The 22,235-nt window shown below is 36.1% G+C and overlaps 2 protein-coding genes across 3 annotated transcripts in view; one reads left to right on the top strand and one right to left on the bottom strand.

The window, feature by feature from the left end:
* Positions 1 to 3,606: 3,606 nt before the first annotated feature.
* On the top strand, positions 3,607 to 6,894 carry LOC128156168 (uncharacterized). Its single transcript, XM_052818201.1, has 2 exons — positions 3,607 to 3,737; positions 3,891 to 6,894. The coding sequence occupies exon 2, from the start codon at positions 4,111 to 4,113 to the stop codon at positions 5,539 to 5,541; it is 1,431 nt and encodes a 476-aa protein (XP_052674161.1). The 5' UTR covers positions 3,607 to 3,737; positions 3,891 to 4,110; the 3' UTR covers positions 5,542 to 6,894.
* Positions 6,895 to 15,408: 8,514 nt separating this feature from the next.
* LOC128192931 (protein GPR107-like) overlaps positions 15,409 to 22,235 on the bottom strand; it is a 34,836-nt gene continuing 28,009 nt past the window's right edge. For both annotated transcript variants that reach the window (XM_052866021.1, XM_052866020.1), the window contains 4 exons: positions 21,994 to 22,087; positions 20,612 to 20,659; positions 17,978 to 18,141; positions 15,409 to 16,509 (listed from right to left, as the gene is read on the bottom strand). In XM_052866021.1, coding sequence (XP_052721981.1) covers positions 16,404 to 16,509; positions 17,978 to 18,141; positions 20,612 to 20,659; positions 21,994 to 22,087 — 412 coding nt within the window. In that variant the 3' untranslated portion in view covers positions 15,409 to 16,403. The remainder of the gene's footprint in view (positions 16,510 to 17,977; positions 18,142 to 20,611; positions 20,660 to 21,993; positions 22,088 to 22,235) is intronic.

The raw sequence follows: 22,235 nt of genomic DNA, 5'->3' as shown, positions 1-22,235 counted from the left end.
GGGATAGTTCAGTCAGATAAATGAAAGTACTTTTAAAATATGGTACATTAAGGACGAAATACTGCATTTTCCCTTTTCGATTCATATGTAGAGGCGGATGGATATTTATCAAAAGTATATTTGAACCTGTGATAAGCAATATAGATAAAAGTAAAGTATGTTAGCGCCACCCGTCTACCTGTTTCATGACTCACTAGGATAAAATTCATATCAACTGACCGCTTGTCTCTAACCCCCCCCCCCCCCCCCCCAAATCAGAACATTTTGATATCATTCAACCTTGCGTCCACACAATTGACAGTAACTTTATTATAAAATCTACAAAGAAATAAAGGACAATTTAAAAAAAATTATTCATGATGTAGGGGGACTCTCTCTCTCTCTCTCTCTCTCTCTCTCTTATCACATTAAAGAAAGAAATACAGTGTATAAGCTGCATTTTTTGTATATTTTGAATTGCAATTTTTAATGACAAAAAACAGATGGTAAGTAAACTCCAGTTCGTCATATTTTTTGTGGAACAGTTATTTTAAGGCTATGACTGAAGCAAAGTTACATTATTGCCGTCCTTTACAAAATTGGTTTGATATACATGTATATCCCTGTAGAGAAATCTTCTGAATTTTAAAAAAAAATCACCGATTTATTTTTATTATCATAAAGGTTTAAGTTACATACATAACATAATAGCAGTGGAGGGGGGGGGGGGGGAGCTCAGCAAAATAAAATCGCAGGTTAATACTCTGCTTTCAAGATTAAAACAATCTCTATAGTGTCGCTATCTGTCAAAAATGTCACCATTCCCACGGATTTCCACCGTCACGAAAACCTCGCTGAATTTGAACCCAGCTATCTAATACATGTACATGTAAATGTAGATTTATTTATGCTTACCATAAGTATGCAATAATCATTACGATTCATTTAACATGCAAACATAGAATATAGTAAACAGGTACATACAGCGGAGGATATAATAATTAATAGGCGGATTCGAATTTATATGACGAAGAGGTTGAGACATGTTAAATTTACACTTGTAAATTAATTCAGTGGGGTTCTTTTTGCTTGAAAAATCCCTTCTCTACCTGTTTGTAAGATACTACACAAGCGCGTAATGAATTTAGTGTCAATACTGCACATTTGATTGACAAATTACTAAATATCAAAATTAACCCTTGCAAGTAATACATGCATTAAAAGCTGTGTTCTCTTGTTTATCGTTCATGATTTATTCATATTCTCCCTTATTATTCGTGGATCATTTAGGTAAATATAGTTTTTAGCCGAATGCATTTAAAAAACAGCGGAACGCATAAAATGCACGGACCGTCGGACCGTCGACAGACTTTCTGGCCATTTGGGTCTATATTTTTCATTGAAATTTAAAAATTTTAATTTAAAAACTTAGCAAACCAGAGTGTGATACATGTATATATATATTAAGGTACTTTTACTCATTTTAAAATTAAATATTGAAGAGAACTCAAATGAAACGTATAAAAATTATTAACAGCATGATTCTTTCTTTGGTTGTTCATAATAACACTGGTGAACCACAAAAGCATTGAAGACGACTTGAATTTTTTAAAACCATTCGATCGTTCCTCAACTGCAACTGGGGTATTCTACTATATAGTTTCATGTTGTGACGAATTTTCTGGGTGGTTGTAAATACAAAATCAAAGTACTGAAGTACTGACGGGAGTTGATTTTATCGATTATCATTTCTTTTAAAATCAATTTATCTTGCATGGCAATTTGTTTCTAGTTTGTATTTGAATAACGCAATTTTTTATAATATGATTTTTTAGACTTTTCCGACAAGAATTTCGAGAGACCGCATGTGAATCATGAATCATTGTGAAATATTTAAAGATAGAATTCAACTGGTATGTATTAGTTATCGAAACAATTCTAAAAATTGTATGGATCCAAGCACTAATGATATCGAACTCTAGTCTCGTTTAATTAGACGCTCGGTTGTCTCCGGTAATCTCCGACAAGCAAGAGAGCCCCCTCTCTGCTTGTCGCAGATTTACGGAGACAGCCGAGCGTCTGGTTGAACGAGACAAAATTAACTCTGGCGTAGGAATACATGAGACTACAAAAATATCTAAATTGTTCGTAGTGTATAAAATTTGACTATTTTCAAAGTGTTTACAAATAAGAGTCCTTGAAAATCAATGCTTCAGCATACATTACATCGAATTTTTTTCTATTATTTTCAAGAACTTAGTCTTGTCAGCGGTGATGATTTGTGCTTAGGTCCAAACACTGTTTTACTTTCGGTTTGCCAGAGTAACAGCATAGGAGAGTTGATTAAAATCAACTCCCAAAAATGACAACTTTGTATTTATACCAACAGTACATTCTGAATTTACGATATAATAATACATGTATATACCAGTCGAAACATTACAGTTATATAGTTGTTTTCATATTTTTGAATTTGTATCTCCATTAATAAGTTGTTTTCATATTTTTTAAATTTTATTATTTTTAATTTCTGTTTATTTGTGTGTGTTTTGGGGAATTAATAAGCAGAAAGATTTTTGCTCTTTTCGCTGGTAAAAATTTTAACGCACAAAGAACAAGTGCACTTATTGGGCCCCGGTAAAATCTGAAAAAATGAATATTCAAATTAAGCACCATTTTTTATCAAATATCATCTATTGGATTTTAAACCTAAGAATCAACAAGTTTTAGTGCTGAATTTAGTATATATAAAAAGCACGAAACTTTACAACAAAGAAAGGGTCAGTCAACACTCGTAATTTTACGAATAGTAAATCGAGGACGGGCATTCATTTCAAAGCCTTTGTTTACTGTCAGCCTAACCATGTACAAACTTATAGAAAAGACAAAAGACGCATTATTCATTTAGAAAACTCCTGTGAAAATAGGAAGTTTGTACAACATTTAGGATTGTACTTAAGAAATAAAAAATGTATGAAAATTTCCAGGTTTTTCCTACATCAAGCGAGAGCTGTTAACTGCATGACCTATATCGAACCCACGTATGGAATAAATTACTCAAATACAGTAGTCACGTGGGTTCGTTTGTCAAATGTGCTCACTATAAAACACTGACACGTTTTAAATCGTATATATATATACCAAAACTTCTATCGATATACCCATCCACCTACCATGCACCAACACCCCCACCCCTCCACCCTAAAAATGTATCTACCACTTGTATTGTTTTAATGCCTTTGCATGTACTTATCTAGCTTTTACTTCTCCATGTGACCAACTTAGAGTGTATGTACATTATACATGCGCATTGTAATATATACTAGTCTCTGTCCCAATTTTAAAGAAGACGATACCACTTCGTGTCAGTGTTTAGAAGAAACAACACCTTTGATTAGACATCACGAGCCTTCTACCGCCAAATTTAGCATTACATTTCATTCTGCGGTATGGCAGACGGGTAATCTTATTCCTGATATGTAAATTCCACATGAACATACTATGCAAGGGTTAGATCATGTTTCCACAAGGCCTTATCTATGAATGATGCATTCGGTTCGTTTCATTTGCATACAACTTTTTCGGGTACCGTTTTTAAAGGGCACATATATAGTGTCTGTTAATACAACGTTTACTCTACTGCACCGAAACATAAGGGTAGGGAATGCAGTGTTTTAAATTTGATTTGTTTGAATGTTCCGCACTGTGAAAAATTAAAACGCCAGGGACGCGTTCTTTAACACAGACAAAAGACATTGGTAAATACTTAGGCGCATAAGCAGGAAGAAAAGAAAAATCAATGATATTTCGTTCATGAAAAACGCGAATATTAGTTTACTTTTCTGCAGTATGATTCCAAGAAATGGAGGTATGTGAACGTCTATTACGCAATGTTTATCTTGTGATTGCAGAAAAAGACTGTGGACTTGGGTGTTATCGGCAAACCTCGATTGAACATGCTATCGACACATATTGGACACTTATCAATATCTGAATTGATAACAGCAAGTTACCACGCACCTGTCCCAGGCAAATCCGGAAGGTAAAACGAAGAGAAACACAACCGGGTGTTGTCCTTACAAGACGCCAGCGAAAAAAGGGTGAAGAAAATAATTCCAGTGGGAAGTGATCATGGATCGCCAAGACTACACGCGCGACTGGTACCGCAGTCAGGATTTTCAGTCCCCGGATATGGTTGAAATGAGGGATATGCGACAACCTAGGCCTGTGCAGGGTCGTATGTACCCACCCAGTGATTTCGGAGACTACAGGAGGCCTACACACGAAGAGCCGTCTCCTGATTACAACCACGCGGTCCACCACATAGACAAACGATACATACCGATGCCTGGAATAGCCGTAGCAAGAACCCGGAACAGCTTTGCGGGTATAAGTGAAAATCAAAGATATAGTCAAAATGGCGTCATTAACAGGAACGAGGCTTTCGAGAATAGGGGATATGTGGGAAATGATAATCCGCGATATCCCGCCCCACGTGGAATCCTCTCGGAGCAGCGACGCCCGACCAGCATTGATTCCAAACTCCCCGGGGACGCCTACATTAAATATGACGGGAACAGGTATACGACGTCTGAATACAACCATTATAGTGAACCGGGCGGGGCAAAAACACAACCATCTTGGATAATGAAAGCGCTTCCTTACAAAGAGGAGAAGCTCGAAAAACGCAAACCAGTATTTACAAGTGGTGTTTTGGCGCGTTTAATAGTGATTGTGTGTATCGTTTGGGATTTGTGTATGGATTGGTTAATAGTCAGTGCTGGAGAGAAAAACAAGTACTTTACGTTTGATTCCTCTGATGAAAAAGGACCAATATGTTACGTAAATGAAAAGGTTTTTATAGCGTTTGGAAACGATACCCAAACTAGAAATGCTACCTTAGGGTTATGTGAAACGGAAAATATATCGAAGATGTGGAAAGCTTTGGTTGCGTTTTCTTTGATTGGGTCCCTACTCGCAATCATTCAGATTATCAACATTGGATGCGAGATGATCAGTACCTGTAAACCGGGAGTGTTCCAAGTTTTACACGCACAGAGCGAAGTGCTGCTGGTCTTATTTTTCGAAGAGCTTCCTCAAATTGGTATGACGCTCTCGTTCTTCGGTGTATGTAAATGCGACGAAGGAGAACCTCTTGCCTTGTATGGGCTTTTGAGCGTCATCAGCGCTACTGTCTCTTTGACAGCGCGATACGCCACTAGCTTTACCGGACTCGCAGAAGCAGGTGGATGTTGCAACACATGGTGGCGTTGCGGCTGCTGCAAGAATCCCGATTATTGCTGTCGAATTCGGCCAAGAGAATTGTGTTGCACGTGCAACGTGCCCTGTCCGCTATGTTGCTGTACGCTGTATTGCAGAAGCTGTAAATGGTCGCCACAGACATGGTGTGCCCCGCTCATGAAGGCTTTCTCATGTTTTTGCCATTGTTGCCAGTCGGATGACGACATGTACGGTATAAGAATGGTTAACAATTTGGGAATTTTAGTTCTGTGGTTTTGCTCCAGCCTCCAAATTGCAATATACGTCATCACTTTCTTGTAATACAGTATAACAGTGATCTGTGAGCAGAGCACATTATGTTAAGACATGCATGTAAGCTTTTGTGCTTACAGACAAATAATAATTGATGATTCGATTAAAAAAGAGTAATAAGGGCACAGTTCGGCGACACAAAAATTGACACCTCTTGATCCAATTGCGTCTCTTTAAACCATTTAGTGAATACCATAAAACAGAAAATAGATCTACAAGAACTTCTAACCTGCCAATCAGCATGGACAAGGAAGTCATGGTTCCAATCATTTCGAAAAGTTTCTATTAGTATTAAAAATCCATTTAGTTTACCTTTACATCTGCAACCTGTATTCGATCGAGTATTACAGATAGACATTGTCGATTCATTTAAATGTTTATTTAGTATTTTAGGTAATATCAGTTAAGGATTTACGTAAAACGAATTGCTGGTTATTTACATGTTTTTAAGTTTTTGTATTTAACGCATAAGAATGGTTAACTTAAAGAAATCTGGTTATTTCGTTTTGTATAGCCATACACTTCATCACCTTTTTTATATCTTATTCAGTATTATTTTGTTAACAGAGTGCATAGTTAAAATCTGAATATGTAACTTTTTTGCGTGCAGCCGAAGAACTCGAAAGAAGAGCAGTGTCATAAATATTAAATTCTTCTTGTGGACATTATGTGGACACAGCCAACTCCTCGTTGTCAAATGCGCGTCTTTATCTATCTATATTTTTTTGTGTACCATAAACTTCTTTTAAAAAAATGCAAACTGCCAATCAGGAGTACATGTAACTAGGAAGTTACGAATTCAATGATTTACGGACAGTGCTTAAAGCAGTTCAATGAAATCGATTTTTTAACATGCATTTAATTTACTGTGCATCGACTACCTGTATTTGGTCGAGAATTAGAGATAAGCATTGTCGATTTATTTACGGTAGTTGCGTATTTTAAAAAGAATCATTATGGAATTATGTATAAAGGTTTACTAATCATTCACTCTTTTGATAGATACTATAGTATATGTGTATATCGGAACGTTTATATGGACTTCATATTTCACAAAGCTGACACATAACAAAAGTATACCGTAATTTGCATGTGTTTTTAAACTTCCACAAGGCCTTGTTTACTGTCATATTTTCATGTACGTGGAGGGTAAGACATATGAAGTACCCTTTCTAGGTAAAAAGTTTTTGTAGATAGATGGTTTTATCTGTGCCCTCGACATGGCGAATGACGTTTTAATAAACTATTTGCAATATCAATACCCGCCATCATCATATATTTCTGTATACTCACTTTATTACGAAAAGGCTATTTCAAGTGTCATTTTTATTTATTGTGAATAAAGTTATTTCAAAAGCCATATCAGGAAATATGCTTTAATATGATATACATGCTATTCTATAGATGACAACATTTTGAATCCATTAAATCCGTGTTCTTGTCCCTCTGTTTTGTTTGGCACGTATCAAGAATCAAGAAGGGTTCGGAGGTCCCAACCCACAAGTAAATTCGAATTTATTCAATTCCTATAGTAAAATTACGAAAAGTACGCCCCCCCTTCCCCCGGGAAAAAAATGATCCCTTTGACCCCCCCCCCCCCCCCGGAAAAATTTCTTGATCCGCGCATGAACACGTAAGGTAAATGTCCGATGAAGTCAGTTCTTTCATACAGCATGCAAACTCAATACGTGGAACGGACACAATCTGATGAACGTGGGACTACTAGCAGGTTGTACACTTAATTTATTGTAGCTATGCGTGCGCATTTGTTTTAAACGGAACTCATGCAATTCTTTTTTGATTTATATTTTTCATTTTATGACCGGTCTGTATCCGTTGGCGTCTGTTGATGTTTGTTGGACCGAGTCACAAACTGCATGACAAATGGGAAAAATTTACAAATTGTACAATATTTTACAAACAATATTTCGTTAAGCAGCATGACAGCAAAATTGTATTTAATTTGTATCCAATTATTTTACTTTTTTTGCACCCATTTGTAAAACCATACTATTTTTTAATGATAAATAAATTGTACATACATACCGGTATTTAATCATAAGCTGCACTCGCCTTAACGGTCGCACAAAATGTACTAGTTAGGATACCCTCGTAATCCTTGTAACCCTGTTTCAGAACAAAGCTTAGTATAGAAACAAGGGTCTGTTACCCTCGTTACCATTGTAACCCTGTTTCAGAACATAGTTTATTATAGAAACAAGGGCCAGTTACCCTCGTAACCCTTGTAACCCTGTTTACGAACATAGCTAAGTAGAGAAATAAAGGTCTGTTACCCCGTAACCCTTTAAACCCTGTTTCCGAACAAAGCTTAGTATAGAAACAAGGGCCAGTTACCCTAGTAACCCCATTAACCCTGTTTCAGAACATAGCTAAGTAGAGAAACAAGGGTCTGTTACCCTCGTTTCCCACCCTTGTAACCCTCTTTCAAAACAAAGCTTAGTTTAGAAACATAGAGATGTAGCAACAAGGGTCCGTTACCCTCGTAACCCTGTTTCAGAACATAGTTTAGTATATAAACAAGGGTCTGTAATCCTTGTAACCTTGTTTCAAAACATAGCTTAGTATATAAACAAGGATATGTTACCCTCGTAACGCTGTTTCAGAATAAACAAGGGTTTGCTACCCTCGTTACCCTTGTAGCCCTGTTTCAGAACATAGCTTCGTATAGAAACTGGAGGTTTTAATGGTAAAACCCCTGTTTACAAGATATCTATACTTACCTACATCATTTTTTGCATTTTCCCCGAGCTGCCTACGATCATGCCTGAACTTTTGAGACCACCCCTGTGGTATCATCTAGTGTTTACCCATAATGCACAAGCATACTTCCGTTTCAGTTTTGTGAGGGCCTACACAACTAGGACCCAATGAACAGGGGTGGGTGATGCAGGTAAGTATAGATATCTCGTAAACAGGGGTTTTACCTTTAAAAACCTCCAGTTTACATCAATTTCTATACTTACCTGCATCAATTTTTTGCATAATTTGTAGCAGAAATATTAGGTGGGAATTACAATCACTATCATATAATAGTAAAATAAAGAATACACTCACCCAAAAAGATATTCTATTTCTGTTCTTTTTCTTTTGCCCATCTCGATGTATCAAGGACTGATGACTTGGCAAAGCGAGCTTCTCCTTGAGGATTATCTCTCATATAGAATGAAGTAAAGGTGTTTTCTGTTGCCCAATGAGCTGTCTGTAGAATTTCCTCTAGAGTTGAACCATTGAAAAGGGCCCATGAAGTTGCCAATCGTTTTGTATCATGTGCACGCACATGAGATAAAGTCTCACTGTTGTTCATACACAAACTTTACTAGAGACACAATCCATCTTGAAATTGAATTCTTGGATGCTGGTTTTTGTGAGTCCGATTTGTAAGTCAAGAATAAACACTTTTCATCCCCACGAGAAGACTCTGTCCTTGTTAGGTACATTTTAAGTGCTCTACAAGGACACAAAAGCAAGTCTCTACTGTCTGTTGCAAAGCTATTAAACTCTGGTATGAATATTGGTTTCCATGATGGCTTTCCTAATCTCTGAGCTTTGGCTCAAAACTGTATATTTGGTAATAAACGTATTCCATTCTGGTCAAGACGTAAATGTGACTCTCCAATTGAAATAGCTTGAATTTCGCTTACTCTTGATGCTGTTGCCAGAGCTACAAGGAACACTGTCTTCCATGTAAGGTACTTCATATCGCATGAATTCATCGGTTCAAATGGGGAGTCACACAACTTCCAAAGGACAGTCGGCAAATCCCAATTTGGAAGTAATGGTCGTATATTAGGTTCAGAATTGTATATTCCCTTTATTAACTTTGACAGATCAGTGTTGTTAATGACAGAACTGTTGCTCCAACCCTTAAGCATAGATGCTATTGCTGACCTATAACCCATTAACGTATTTGACTTACAATTACGTTCTTCATGCAAATAGATGAAGAAGTCTACTAAATCAGCTACAGTGGCATCAACTAAATCCTTTTGTTTCTTGGCACACCTTTCCTTGTAGATTCGTATTCTAGCATCATACATTTTTCTAGTTGACTGTCTTCGGGAGTTGAAAATAAATGACTTAGCTTTCTCAGAAAATCTATTCTCTGTTCTTTGTTGTTTTAAATTTTCCAAACCGCCAGATGCAGACTTTCTGGACTTGGATGAATGAACTGCCCTCTTCTTTGAGTCAACATTTCTCTTTTTATTGGAAGTTCCCTTGGAATGTCGACCAATAGATGTAGTAGGTCTGGAAACCATGACTGTCTTGGTGAAAACGGAGCGATGAGAAGAACACACGACTCCTGTTCCACTTTCCTGAGTACTTTCGGAATTAATATGGGAGGAGGAAATGTATACGCAAACATCCCTGTCCAATCTACAGCTAGCGCATCGCATTCCCATGCCAAAGGGTCTGGAAACGGAGAACAAAACAGTTAGATTCCGGTTTTCCCTTGCTGCGAATAAATCTATGTTTGGAGTGGGAAAAGCTCGAAAAATCTGCTGAACTATTTCTTGGTTGAGACTCCATTCTGTCATCTTGGGAATTTGTCGCCCTCTATTCAACTGATCCGCTATTACATTCCTTTTCCCTGGAATGTGAGCTGCTTTGAGCTGTATCCCGAGAAGGTGACACCAATGCAGAATCCTCCATGTCATCACGCATAGGGCTGCAGACTTTGTCCCCCCTTGGCGATTGATGTATGACACTAACTGTTGAATTGTCTGTCCTCAGCAAGACTTGCCTGTGTTTGACATTGTCCCTGAAGTGATGAAGTCCCTGAAGTGATGAAGTGCATTCTCCACCGCACTGAGTTCCAACAGATTTATATGTGATGACTGTTCTATCCCCGTCCATTTCCCCGACACATGTCGATCCTCTAGGTGGGCTCCCCACCCGTAAGTTGATGCATCCGTCCACAAGGTTAGGTCTGCTCTGAAGCTCAGAGTATACGTCCCTGCCAGAACGTCCCCTCTCTCTATCCACCAGAGAAGATGTGGGATGAGGAAACTGTCGATTTGAATCATATGATCCAGTTCGTCCACATGTGGACGAACTGGATTGGTCCATTGGGACAGAAGGCAGAACTGAATGGGACGCATCTTGAGTCTGGCAAGAGGTACCAAATCTATACAGGCTGCCATTAAACCAAGGACTCTGAGGAATGTACGTGCTGGGATAAAGGATTCCATAACCATGGTAGAAATTGCCCCACGCAGACTGAGAAAACGGTCCAAACTGGGGTAGACCATACCCTGTTGGAGGGTGAATAGTGCTCCAAGATAAGTTATCTGTTTCGTTGGTTGCAGAATTGACTTGGATTGATTTATTACCAGGCCCAAGTCCATCAGCAGAAACAAAGTTCTCCTTAGTTGATGAACTAATGTCATTTGATCTGCATTTTTGAGAAGCCAATCGCCCAGGTACATATACATGGAAATCTGTTGACTTCTTAGATGTGCACCTATTGCCCCCATAAACTTCGTAAACACTCTTGGGGCTGTTGCTAGACCGAAGGGCATTGACCTGAATTGATAATGGATATTGTCTATGCAAAACCTGAGGTATTTCCTGTCTTCTGGATAAATTGGAACATGTAGATATGCATCCTTTAGATCTATTGATGCCACCCAGTCTCCTACATTCAGAGCCTGTATTATTGACCTTAGAGATTCCATCTTGAAATGTTGATTTTGGAGAAATATATTTAACGGTTTCAAATTGAGAATCGGACGGTAACCTCCGTCTCGTTTTGGAACAACAAAAAAGGTGCTGTAAAACCCCTGACCTTCCTGGGTCTTGGGAACAATCTCTATGGCATGCTTTCCTAATAAACTAACTATTTCTTCTAAAATACATTGTCTTTGGACGACATTTTGTACATTTGTTATTCTTACTCCTGTATTTGGAGGATGTTTTATGAACACAAGTTTGAGTCCTTCCTTGACTCTTTTTAAAATCCAATCGTCGGATGTAATTTTCATCCACTCCCTGTGGTACGAAATGATCCGACAGTCTACTTTGGCTGATTTCTGCAACTCGAGTCGAGACTCTTAATTGATCCGTCAAAATTACTTTGGGGGGCGATACCCCAAACAATCTTGTGCAGAGCCACGAGTTTGACCTCTGAAGGAACCTTTCGAATTGAAATTTCTTCCTCTTCCTATAGTAGTCTTTTGATTCTTTTCCTTGCAGAACTGAGGGCTGAACCATCTCTCTGCTTTGAAACCCTTAGGTGCTGTGTTTCTTTAGCATCGCGCATACTTTCTGCACTTGCGTGAAGAATATCAAAATACTTCCCACAAAAGAGCTTAGGATTCAGAGTTGTCTGTACAAGTATTTTGTTTTCAGTTGCTTTGTTTTTAAAAGCCAAATCCTCAATGTGAATGGCTCTGCAGGCTGCAACTGCACCCACTAATATGCGGGAAGTACCATCAGCCATTGACTTGAACACCTGCATGAGTGCTTGTAGGGCCTCTGTTTTGTCCTAATCAGATACAACGTTATCAACGTACCCTTGTAACCCTGTTTCAGAACATAGCTTAGTATATTAACAAGGGCCCGTTACCCTCGTAACCCTTATAACCCTGTTTCAGAACATAGCTTCGTATAGAAACAAGAGTCTGTCACCCTCGTAACCTCTTTAACCCTGTTTCAGAACATAGCCTAGTATATAAACAAGGGTCTGTTACCCTCGTAACCCTGTTTCAGAACATAGGTTAGTATAGAAACAAGGTTCTGTTACCCTCGTAACCCTGTTTCAGAACATAGCTTAGTATAGAAACAAGAGTTTGTTACCCTCGTAACCCTTGTAACCCTGTTTCAGATGAAACAAGGGCCAGTTACACTCGTAACCCTTAAAACCCTGTTTTAGAACATAGTTTAGTATATAAACAAGGGTCTGTAACCCAAGTAACCCTGTTTCCGAACATAGCTTAGTATAGAATCAAGGGCCACTTACCCTAGAAACCCCTTTAAGCCTGTTTCAGAACTTAGCTTAGTAGAGAAACAAGGGTCTGTTATACCCTCGTAACCCTTGTAACCCTGTTTCAGAACATAGCTTAGTCTATAAACAAGGGTTTGTTTCCCTCATAATCCTTGTAACCCTGTTTCAGAACATAGCTTCGTAGAGAAACAAGGACCAGTTACCGTCGTAACCCATTATTACCCTGTTTTAGAACAGACTTTAGTATAGAAACAACGGTCTGTTACCCTCGTACCCCTTGTAACCCTGTTTCAAAACAAAGCTTAGTATAGAAACATAGATATGTAGCAACGTTAACATGGGTCTGTTACCCTCGTTAATATTGTAACCCTGTTACAGAACATAGCTTAGTATAGAAACAAAAGTCTGTAACCCTCGTAACCGTGTTTCAGAACATAGCTTAGTAGAGAAACAAGGGTCTGTTACCACCGTTACCATTGTTACCCTGTTGGACATAGATACATAGAGACCCTAGCTTCCCTGTTCTAAACAAATTTGTACACGTTTTTCTTAAACGATTCACCTTAACTAAGATATACCTGGTCCATTTTTTACTCTACACAAGGATCATATTTTTTTGTTCTTAGTGAAACTGGGTTACAGAATTGCCGCACTGGGAAAATGTATTGGATTTGAGACAAATCTACTTGATACCTATTGTGTTACAGTCATCAAATATATTTAATTAAATTTATTTTGTTTACGAATTTTCAAAAGTAGAGAATCAAGTTGGTACACCGTGAGTAGTCTTTGGACGTAATTTCCTTTGCAGTTTGGTGGGTGTGGGTGTTTTAGTGGGAAGAGAATGTCTACTTTGGTGAAAACATTTTAATTAACATTGCTTGTCAATATCATTATTGTCCTTTACACCCTGTAGTGCGTAGGACAGCAACAAACTTCCTCTACCCCTGCATAACCTGAGCCAGCTTCGTTATATGGATCGTTGTGTCGCTCTCCACTGTCTCTCTCCATAATGTTCTTGGTCTCCCTCTCTTTCTCTTGCCTTCTGGGGTCCAGTGCAGAGCTGTTCTCGTTGTTAAATGGGGGTCTTTTTGTTAGAACATGCCTAATGTTAGTATTTGGAACCAATTTATTTTTTAAAATTATCTTTTCAAGTCAACATGCAATTTGCGAAGATCTTACAAACGGTTAATATCAACAATAGAAGGATGATATTTTGGCGCAACAAAAGTTAGCCACTGGTCAAAATTTAACCTCCAAATAAGGACTTTTTAAACTAATTATTACAGTTAACCAGTGTTTTTAAGCAAACCAGTACTTGTATTCAGTATAAAAGTCACTACTTTCAACTTATGTTCTATATATTGTTTTAAAATTTCATTGAAAAACAATTCACATGTATTTTTTTAAATTCAGATCTAATAAAAGATAGACGGACACTTTCTCCCCCAATCTTTTGATTTTAACGTCAACTTTTCATGATTTTCTCACACCTGTGACATCACTTTTGGATCAACGCTCCTAAAACAAACGATCTGACTGGGTGGAATAAAATGTTAATACATGAACATGCATCTGCATCGTCCACCATCATCGGACAACAACGGAGAGTCTCCCATACACCTTCTCACCGTGGGCCATCTACTGTAAACCAACTTTTATTCGCGTGCGAGAAATTTTCGCGAAAATAGCGAGAGCGTCAAAGTCGTGAATATTCCTCAGGGCGAGCCAGTCATTTTCATATGATACAACACTGGTCTAGATGAGGTTTGGGCACGAACATTAATGAACATAATCCAATTTATCAGTAAATAGTGAAATAAAGTTGTCGCGAACAAAAATTGGATTACAAAAATTGAATTTTTCTTGTTCTCATGAATGATTCATGCTCTTTTCCGATTGACTCTTCCATATTTTCGTGGAGGAAATCCTTTAAAAAAAACGAGAAGTTAATCCTAAGCCTGTAAGCGAAGGCGAGACAGACAAATGTGTTTCTAAAGAGCGTTCACAGTTCATATACTTTCTGAGCAGTTGAATAACCATCATACCACGCGATTTTCACAGACTTCTCTGAGTGATTAGAACTATTAACATCAAATTTAAAATGTGTGCAGTTATTTTCTTTCAGCTGCACACAGCAAGTCCAAAAAACTTAGAGCTCAAAATTTATAGCAAAGATTAACTTGCATGTGTTGTTTATTGTTTATATATAAATAAATATATATATAAATATATATATAAATATATATATTTATATATATATATATATATATATATACAGCAAAACTCATTTATAACGAATTTCAAGGGACCATAGAAAAAACTTCGTTATGGCCGTAATTCGCTATACGTTTATATCGAATTCGTAAAAAATATTATGGCGAATTCCTTATAAAATAATTAAGGGTTTTTCCGACTAACAGTTTTCTAAACTATCGTAAGTTATAAAATTAGTATTACCGTCATTTACAAAAAATGTAAATATAACCATTTCATTTCAATTTTTAAAAAAATTCCGTATACTATTTGAATTTGAGTATTTTATATATGCATCTTAAAATTGCATGTTTCTTCAATTAAATTTGAAATGGAAAAAATTCGTTATAAAAATGATAAAATACATTAAAATTTTGCCAGCGGGGGTCTTAAAATTACTTCGTTGTAGCCGTAAATTCGTTATAGCCGTGTTTGTTATATACATCAATTTTCTATAGGTTTATATAAGAAATTTGCCAGGACATGGATAATAATTCGTTATAGCCGTAAATTCGCTGTATCCGTGTTCGTTATATTCGAGTTTTGCTGTATATTGGGGGGGGGGGGGTTATTTGGGCAGAGCAAAGAAAGATTGACATTTAATAAAATAAAGTGAAACAAAGAAATTAACTTTTTGTGAAAAAAAGACGATTCAATTCAATGGTACAATATTCATAGCAAAGTATGCAAAAGTATCACAGAATAAAATAACAATGAATACAGAACTCAGCATAATATAAATGGATTTCATACACCTCTCAATATTCCTCGAGGAACAAGCATGCAAATCCTAACATGTCCAATATAACTTCATAAAACTGTACACACATGGAGATGCAATGAGTAAAAGTTTCAAATCAAACACCCGATTGATTGAAGGTAATAAACCCATATAACATGAACTGTTTCTCATGCAATTGAAAATGTAGCTAAAATTCTCTACATACTAGTATGCAAAATGGTGTTCCTTTCTAGCACTAATTTGTATCAACTTTGTACATACATAACGTATGTGAACATTTCTGGAATTATTTCAATAGAACAAAATAGTGTTGATCATTATATCATAAAGCTGTTGAATCTTGTAAATGTCTATACATGTACTGTGGAATTATTAAAATTTGTGGGGGCCAATTTTCATGGATTGCTTAAATTCATTTCATCACATGTCTTTTAAATAGTTAGATGGTTGAGACAAGAACTTCTACCACAGTATATAACTTTAACTCTGAGTCATACAATTCTACACTTATTCTCAGTAGCAAGGACTCGGCCATGCATATCACCAATTCAATTAATTGCACATATCACAAAACACAAAACAAGTTGACAGTACTGTATAACAATATTCATTGCCTCACGAAGTCAAAAATCAGACCATTTACACTTATACTTTCAAACAAATACACACACGCAAATACATGAAAATAAAATCACAAGAATAAAATTGAAAATTGCACATGAAACTTCCACCACAAGATTGTCATTTCCAATCATATTTTAATAAAAAAAATAAACAGAAAGATCCTTTTAGTTTACTCAACAGCATTAGGCATCAATGCTGGAGTCAACCACTGCATTCTATCTCCCGAAAAATCTTCTTTTGGAATAATGCTAACCCAAACTGTACTTCATTTCAATATAATGGACATTAGTCATAGTCATGGCTGCTCTCCCTTTGTTTGAGGCCTGTTGACCCTTTGGAGGCCCCTTTGTTGACATGAGTCACTGTATCCATGGCACCCGATTTTGTGATTCTGAAATTAAAATTCAAGTGCTGTAATATGTAATGCTAATATGAGTACACAAACTAATTTCTATTTTTTAAAACTGTTAATGATAATATGGGTACACAAACCAATTTCTTTAAATTGCATTTTATTTCAAGTTAACTGTTAATGCATGAGGACAATTGCATCCTTATGTTAACAAACATGTCTCGAATCAAACGAAAATCAACATGTCAAACAGCCATCAATATAGACATTTGAATTATTGGTATACTGAACGCGATTTTTGTCTGAATTTTTTTCCCCACACATTCCTCCCCCCCCCCCCCCCCCAAAAAAAATACATTGGAGCAGGCCACTTTCAGAGAGACAGGGACGAGACTCTAAAAAATAATTTTATGTGGCCTGAGACAAACAAGCTTTGTGTCAAATTTAAGCTTCTAATTATTTCCATTAATACAAGACATGACACTGAAAAGAATAAAGCATTTTTTAAACAATGACCTTTAACTTCCTCAATTGACCTTGGGTCAAGGTAATGGCACACCACCAGGTCATAAGCAATCTTTATGTGAATTAAGAACTTCCACTTTTTCTCAATAAGAAAGATATTGACCGGACTTGAATTTGCACTTTTCTGCGAGTGACCTTGACATTGCCCAAATGATCTTGGGTCAAGGTCATGACACACCCTTAGGTCATAAGCAATCTTTGTGTGAAGTAAGATTAATTAATGCTTCTCCATTTGAAAGATATGAACTGGACACGAATTTTGCACTTTTTCTGCCATTGACCTTGACCTTGCCAAAACGACCTTGGGTCAAGGTCATGACACACCCTTAAGTCATTACCAATCCTTGGTGAAGTAAGAACTTCCAATGTTTCTCCATAAGAAAGATATGGGCTGGACACAAATTTTGCACAGACAGACGGACAGACAAGGTGATTCCTACATACCCCAAAACTTCCTTTGCGGGGGGTATAAATAGTGTCTGTCTTGGAGGATAACAGTTGAAATTGACACCCCTTGAAAACTATTGTCAACCTTCGCTTCGCATTGGTTGACAATGGTTGTCTCGGGGTGTCAATTTACACTGTTACTCTCCTAAACAGGCACTATTTATATAATGTTACCAATGTCCCACCCACCAGCCCATTGCTTCGTATTGTATTATATATAGATGTATGCACTGTCTAAAATTTGTAATTTTATTTTGTAGATGTGGAAGATGTGGTTTTGAAGGAAAGAAATTATTGTTATATTGAATGTAATTAAAACTACAATTTCAGAGCGCTTCACATCCTACTCATGAGTTTGTGTTTATTTTATAAATATTTTATGTTCGTTTGAGTAAATCGAATAAGAACATAATGATTTTTTGTATACTCTCAACACTGAAATCCATAAAACTTGTGTTCAATAAATCAAGTTGAAACCACTGTTTATCTTTATCAAATCATCAGAACACACACAGAAACTTGTGTGGATACTTACACCTCATCCATTTCAACCTCTTCATCTTCCTCCTCTGTTGGCACTTGAAGGTATGGGTTATCGGGGGCGGGCTGGAATTTATACCCAGTAATGATGAAGAACACTAACGTGGCAAGCTCCCTGAACAGTTCATCTAACCACTCATACTGGAAGGGCACAGTTATCTAAAGAAAAGAATTCAGCTCAGAAATATTCAGCTTATCACATTACTTCATCCAAAACATTAAATCATTTTACAAAGTCACAGTATACCGTATATTCAGTAATTTTCACGATAATCTAATTTTCGCTTTTTCACAACCTCTTTTAAATCACAAGTAATTAAATATGCAGAAATTATATCCTATATCATTTTCTATAAGACACTTTTCAAATCGCAAAAAATGACTGACGCAATATAAAAATGTTACAGATTTCCCCCATTTTCGCAAATTTTGTGACACGGTTAAAAAAAAACCCGGATATATGGTATACAGTAAATGGGGAAGTGATGGGACCCTTGGAATTTACTATGCTATAGCTCTTATTTGTTTCAACTTGTAACAAATGCATCAGTCTGATTACAACCATCCCCCCTCTCCTTACACTTGTCAGGGCATGACAGGTATGGATAAGAGGTCATCTTTACACGACCTCTAAATTTGCATACAATTTAAATATATCCCAACCAATCCCAGACATGCTTTTATTTGTGTAAGTCTTCAATTCTGGCCGATTTCTTTCTGAGAAGAAGATTTTTAAAGATTTACCTTATATATTCGTATGTCACAATTCGACCCCCCCCCCCCCCATTATGGCTCAACCTTGGGATCTTGATTTGAATAAATTTGAATCTACCCTACTTAAGGATGCTTCCACACTAATTCTAGCTTTTCTGGCCGATCAGTTTCAGAGGAGAACATTTTTAATGATTTATTCTATATATTCCAATGTAAAAATTTAACCCCCCATTGTGGCCCTATCCTACCCCCAGGGAGTCATAACTTGAACATACTCTACGCTTACTGAGGATGCTTCCACATAAGTTTCAGCTTTTTTGGCCAAATGGTTTTTGAGAAGATTTTTGAAAAAGTACCAACAAATTCTCAAAAAATTTTAATTATCTCCCCTTGAACCAGGACGTGGCCTTTCAATTATCAATTAGACAAGCTTGAATCCCCTTAACCTAAGAATGGTTTTTGTTAAGTTTGTTTGAAATCAGCTTACTGGATCTGGAGAAGAAGTCGAAAATGTAAAAAGTTTATGGACAGACAGACAGATGCCGCACAAAAAGTTATTAGAAAAGCTCACTTGAGTTTTCAGCTCAGGTGGGCTAACAAATAACATTAGATATAAAAAAATTCATTCAATCTTCCTATGGAACTCAATAAACTAATTGAACAAATCCCTAATTTTGATCATCATGATTGTAAAATTTAACAAGGAACTCTAAAAGAATTTAAATGAGCTTTATCGTATGTCAATCTAATAGGACAGAATAAGTTTGTTCTGTACGTCCCAATGAAAGAAAGAATTTTCATCTTTTCTGCCTTACCTTATTGACAGTTATACTCTGTCCCGAATTTTTGCTTCCACCACTTTTTGCTTGATTTTTTAATAATCATAAATACTTTTGTGCTTAAACTACATTCATCCACTAATATGAAAAATGTCCAGATTATCTGTTTTGAAATGCCCCCTCTACCGCTTCAAGTTTCAATACACATACAAAAATAGAAACTCTATGGGGATTTCGCACTGCATTACCCATTAATAAGCCCGGATGATAATGTTGAAAAATTGTGTGAGGTATCCCGAGTACTTCCGAATGGAGAAAATATGCAAACATTTCCCATTAAAAATCTCCATAAGAAATTTGTTTTCGTTCCTGTGAACTTTTATGAGTGAAAAATGATAATTGTTCAATGAAGATATCTTTGATGTATTCCCTTTCATCGATTTCAACTGTATTTCTTTCACAGGTATGTATATATTTTTATTAAAAATCATCAAAATAACTTATATTTTTAATTATTTTCGACATCAAAAACATGTACATGTATGTATCATCAAAGTGTTGTTTATTCAGAAGCTTTCAGTCAACCTCCTGGATTCGTTAACGTCATCACTTACGTCAAATATTGATCCGAGTTGAAATCTCTATGAGTGATAATAAAGACTGCCATTGCTCATTGATTGAAATGAAATCACTAAAACCATCTTATATTTTAACCCATATAAAAAAAACATTCTGATTTCATATTTCAAGTAAAGCAAATTAAAAAAAAAAAAAAAAATATCAGAATCAAATTTTGTTGATACTTTGAAATATTCTTTAAAGCGATGTGTGTTATCTAAAATATATGAATGAATCTGCCATTCTCTAAGGTACCATAATAAGATTCAAAATTTCTTAACTAATTGTACATGTACTACTCAATGAATGACCTTGTGTATCCTCTGGGGCATGGAGAGGATAAGTAAGTACGTATAAGTACTATGAACTACATGCACTTAAAATCTATCCAATTGAAATCAGAAAATCATAAACTCTGTCTTTTAAAAGTACTAAGTAAGTACTATATCATGAATTCCAAAATGAATAAAATTACATCGTTAACATTTATCAAATTGAAATTAAAAAATCTGTCTTACCTTGACTAGGTATACTATTATTCGGGTAAAATAAATATAGCACACAATCTGAAAGAAAATGTAAAATCAATTATCACAGGCTTTCTGGTTATTTTAATAAGATCATAATATTTCCTTTCATAATGAATATACGTATTCCATTACTGGTAGAAGCAGTTGTATTATCTGGGTTTTAAGACATTTCACACCCATTACTGTATGCAGGGAAATATTCGTCCCTGTTTTATTTTCACCCCTTTCACCCTCGTTGTCAGTGGGAAAATTTAAGACTGGGCAAATTCCAAAGTCTAAAAATATCTCTCTTTAAACATTACTGATGCTGGAAAAATTTAATACGAGTCGAAACCATTTGCAAATCTAAAACTGCAAAAATTATGTGGGGCAAAAATAACCCTGTAGACATTAACTTTGTCTACATGTAGCTAATACTTGAATTAACAAAATTTAACATCTAGTATTTACTTACACTTTTAATAATGTAATATCAATTAATGCCATGAGACAAAGATGTCAAAAAATACTTTTCTAAAAATAATATCAATTAGTTAATGTCATGATCAAGACTAAAATGTCCAATAAGACATTTTTTTTTCTAGGAGCACTTAATAAACTTTAGTTAACTCTTTACCCCTTAATGCCACCTTTTGAAGCATAGACCATATCCTTAACACTCTACCCTGGACTACCCTTAGACTGTTTTCAGATGAAATGAAAATAGCTGGTGTGTGTTTTAAATCTTTAACTTATTACAGCTTTTAACAAATCAAACATATGGAAATTTATATATCAACGGGTTTGTAATAAATTCAAATTTTAATATTCATTGAAAAAAAATAATTTAATTCACCAATAAAAAAAAGGCTGCTAACAGGTATATGAAAAAAACCCTGAGTGTTCGACATTAAAGCTTTATTAAGAATAATTAAAACACAGACACGTACTTCTTAAACATTTTCAAAGCTGTATGCAATTACAAATAATTATCTTGCAATTATTTCTGTAAAATTCCATCATCATTATGAAATTTGTTTTAGAACCATTTTAACAAGAGCTTGGACTTTGGGTAGTTGTGTCAAACAGCAATGTGACGTAGGCCTGTCTATTTCATTGCTGGCCACCCAGCCATGGCTTTTTGAAATCAACAAGATTTGTCTGGCTTTTGAGCTAAGACTACGCAATCGGTGCATATTTCGCTTGAAAACACGTCATTTTAAACTTGTTTTGACGCAAGAAATAGCTACGCCCTACTGAAAGTCCAAGGTCTTGTTAAAATGGTTCTATGAATGTGACAGAAATATATGGAGATCCATATCTTTGTAATACCCTTGTATACATATCAAACCATTGAATCATTAAAGTGATCTCCGAGTTCCAAGACTAACCATGATATAGAAGTGTCTGAAGAGAGCAAGTTTTTGAAGACTGAGTGCAGCTTTCCCATCTGTTCTGGTGGACTGCCTTAAGTGTCTCATAGACCTGTCAAAAGATTTCAAATATCAGAAGAATTTACACCTCACTGAATAATAAATAAGCAATCTTAAAGTATACATACATGTATTAAGCACACTTATCACCTGTTCTCCTACTGAAAGAAACTTACCATAAAAAATAAAGTACAGAGGTA

This window comes from Crassostrea angulata, chromosome 7, assembly GCF_025612915.1.
Source record: "Crassostrea angulata isolate pt1a10 chromosome 7, ASM2561291v2, whole genome shotgun sequence".
NCBI classification, from domain to species: domain Eukaryota; kingdom Metazoa; phylum Mollusca; class Bivalvia; order Ostreida; family Ostreidae; genus Magallana; species Magallana angulata.
The sequence above is the reverse complement of the archived record's forward strand: the minus strand, read 5'-3'. Positions and strand labels throughout refer to the sequence as shown.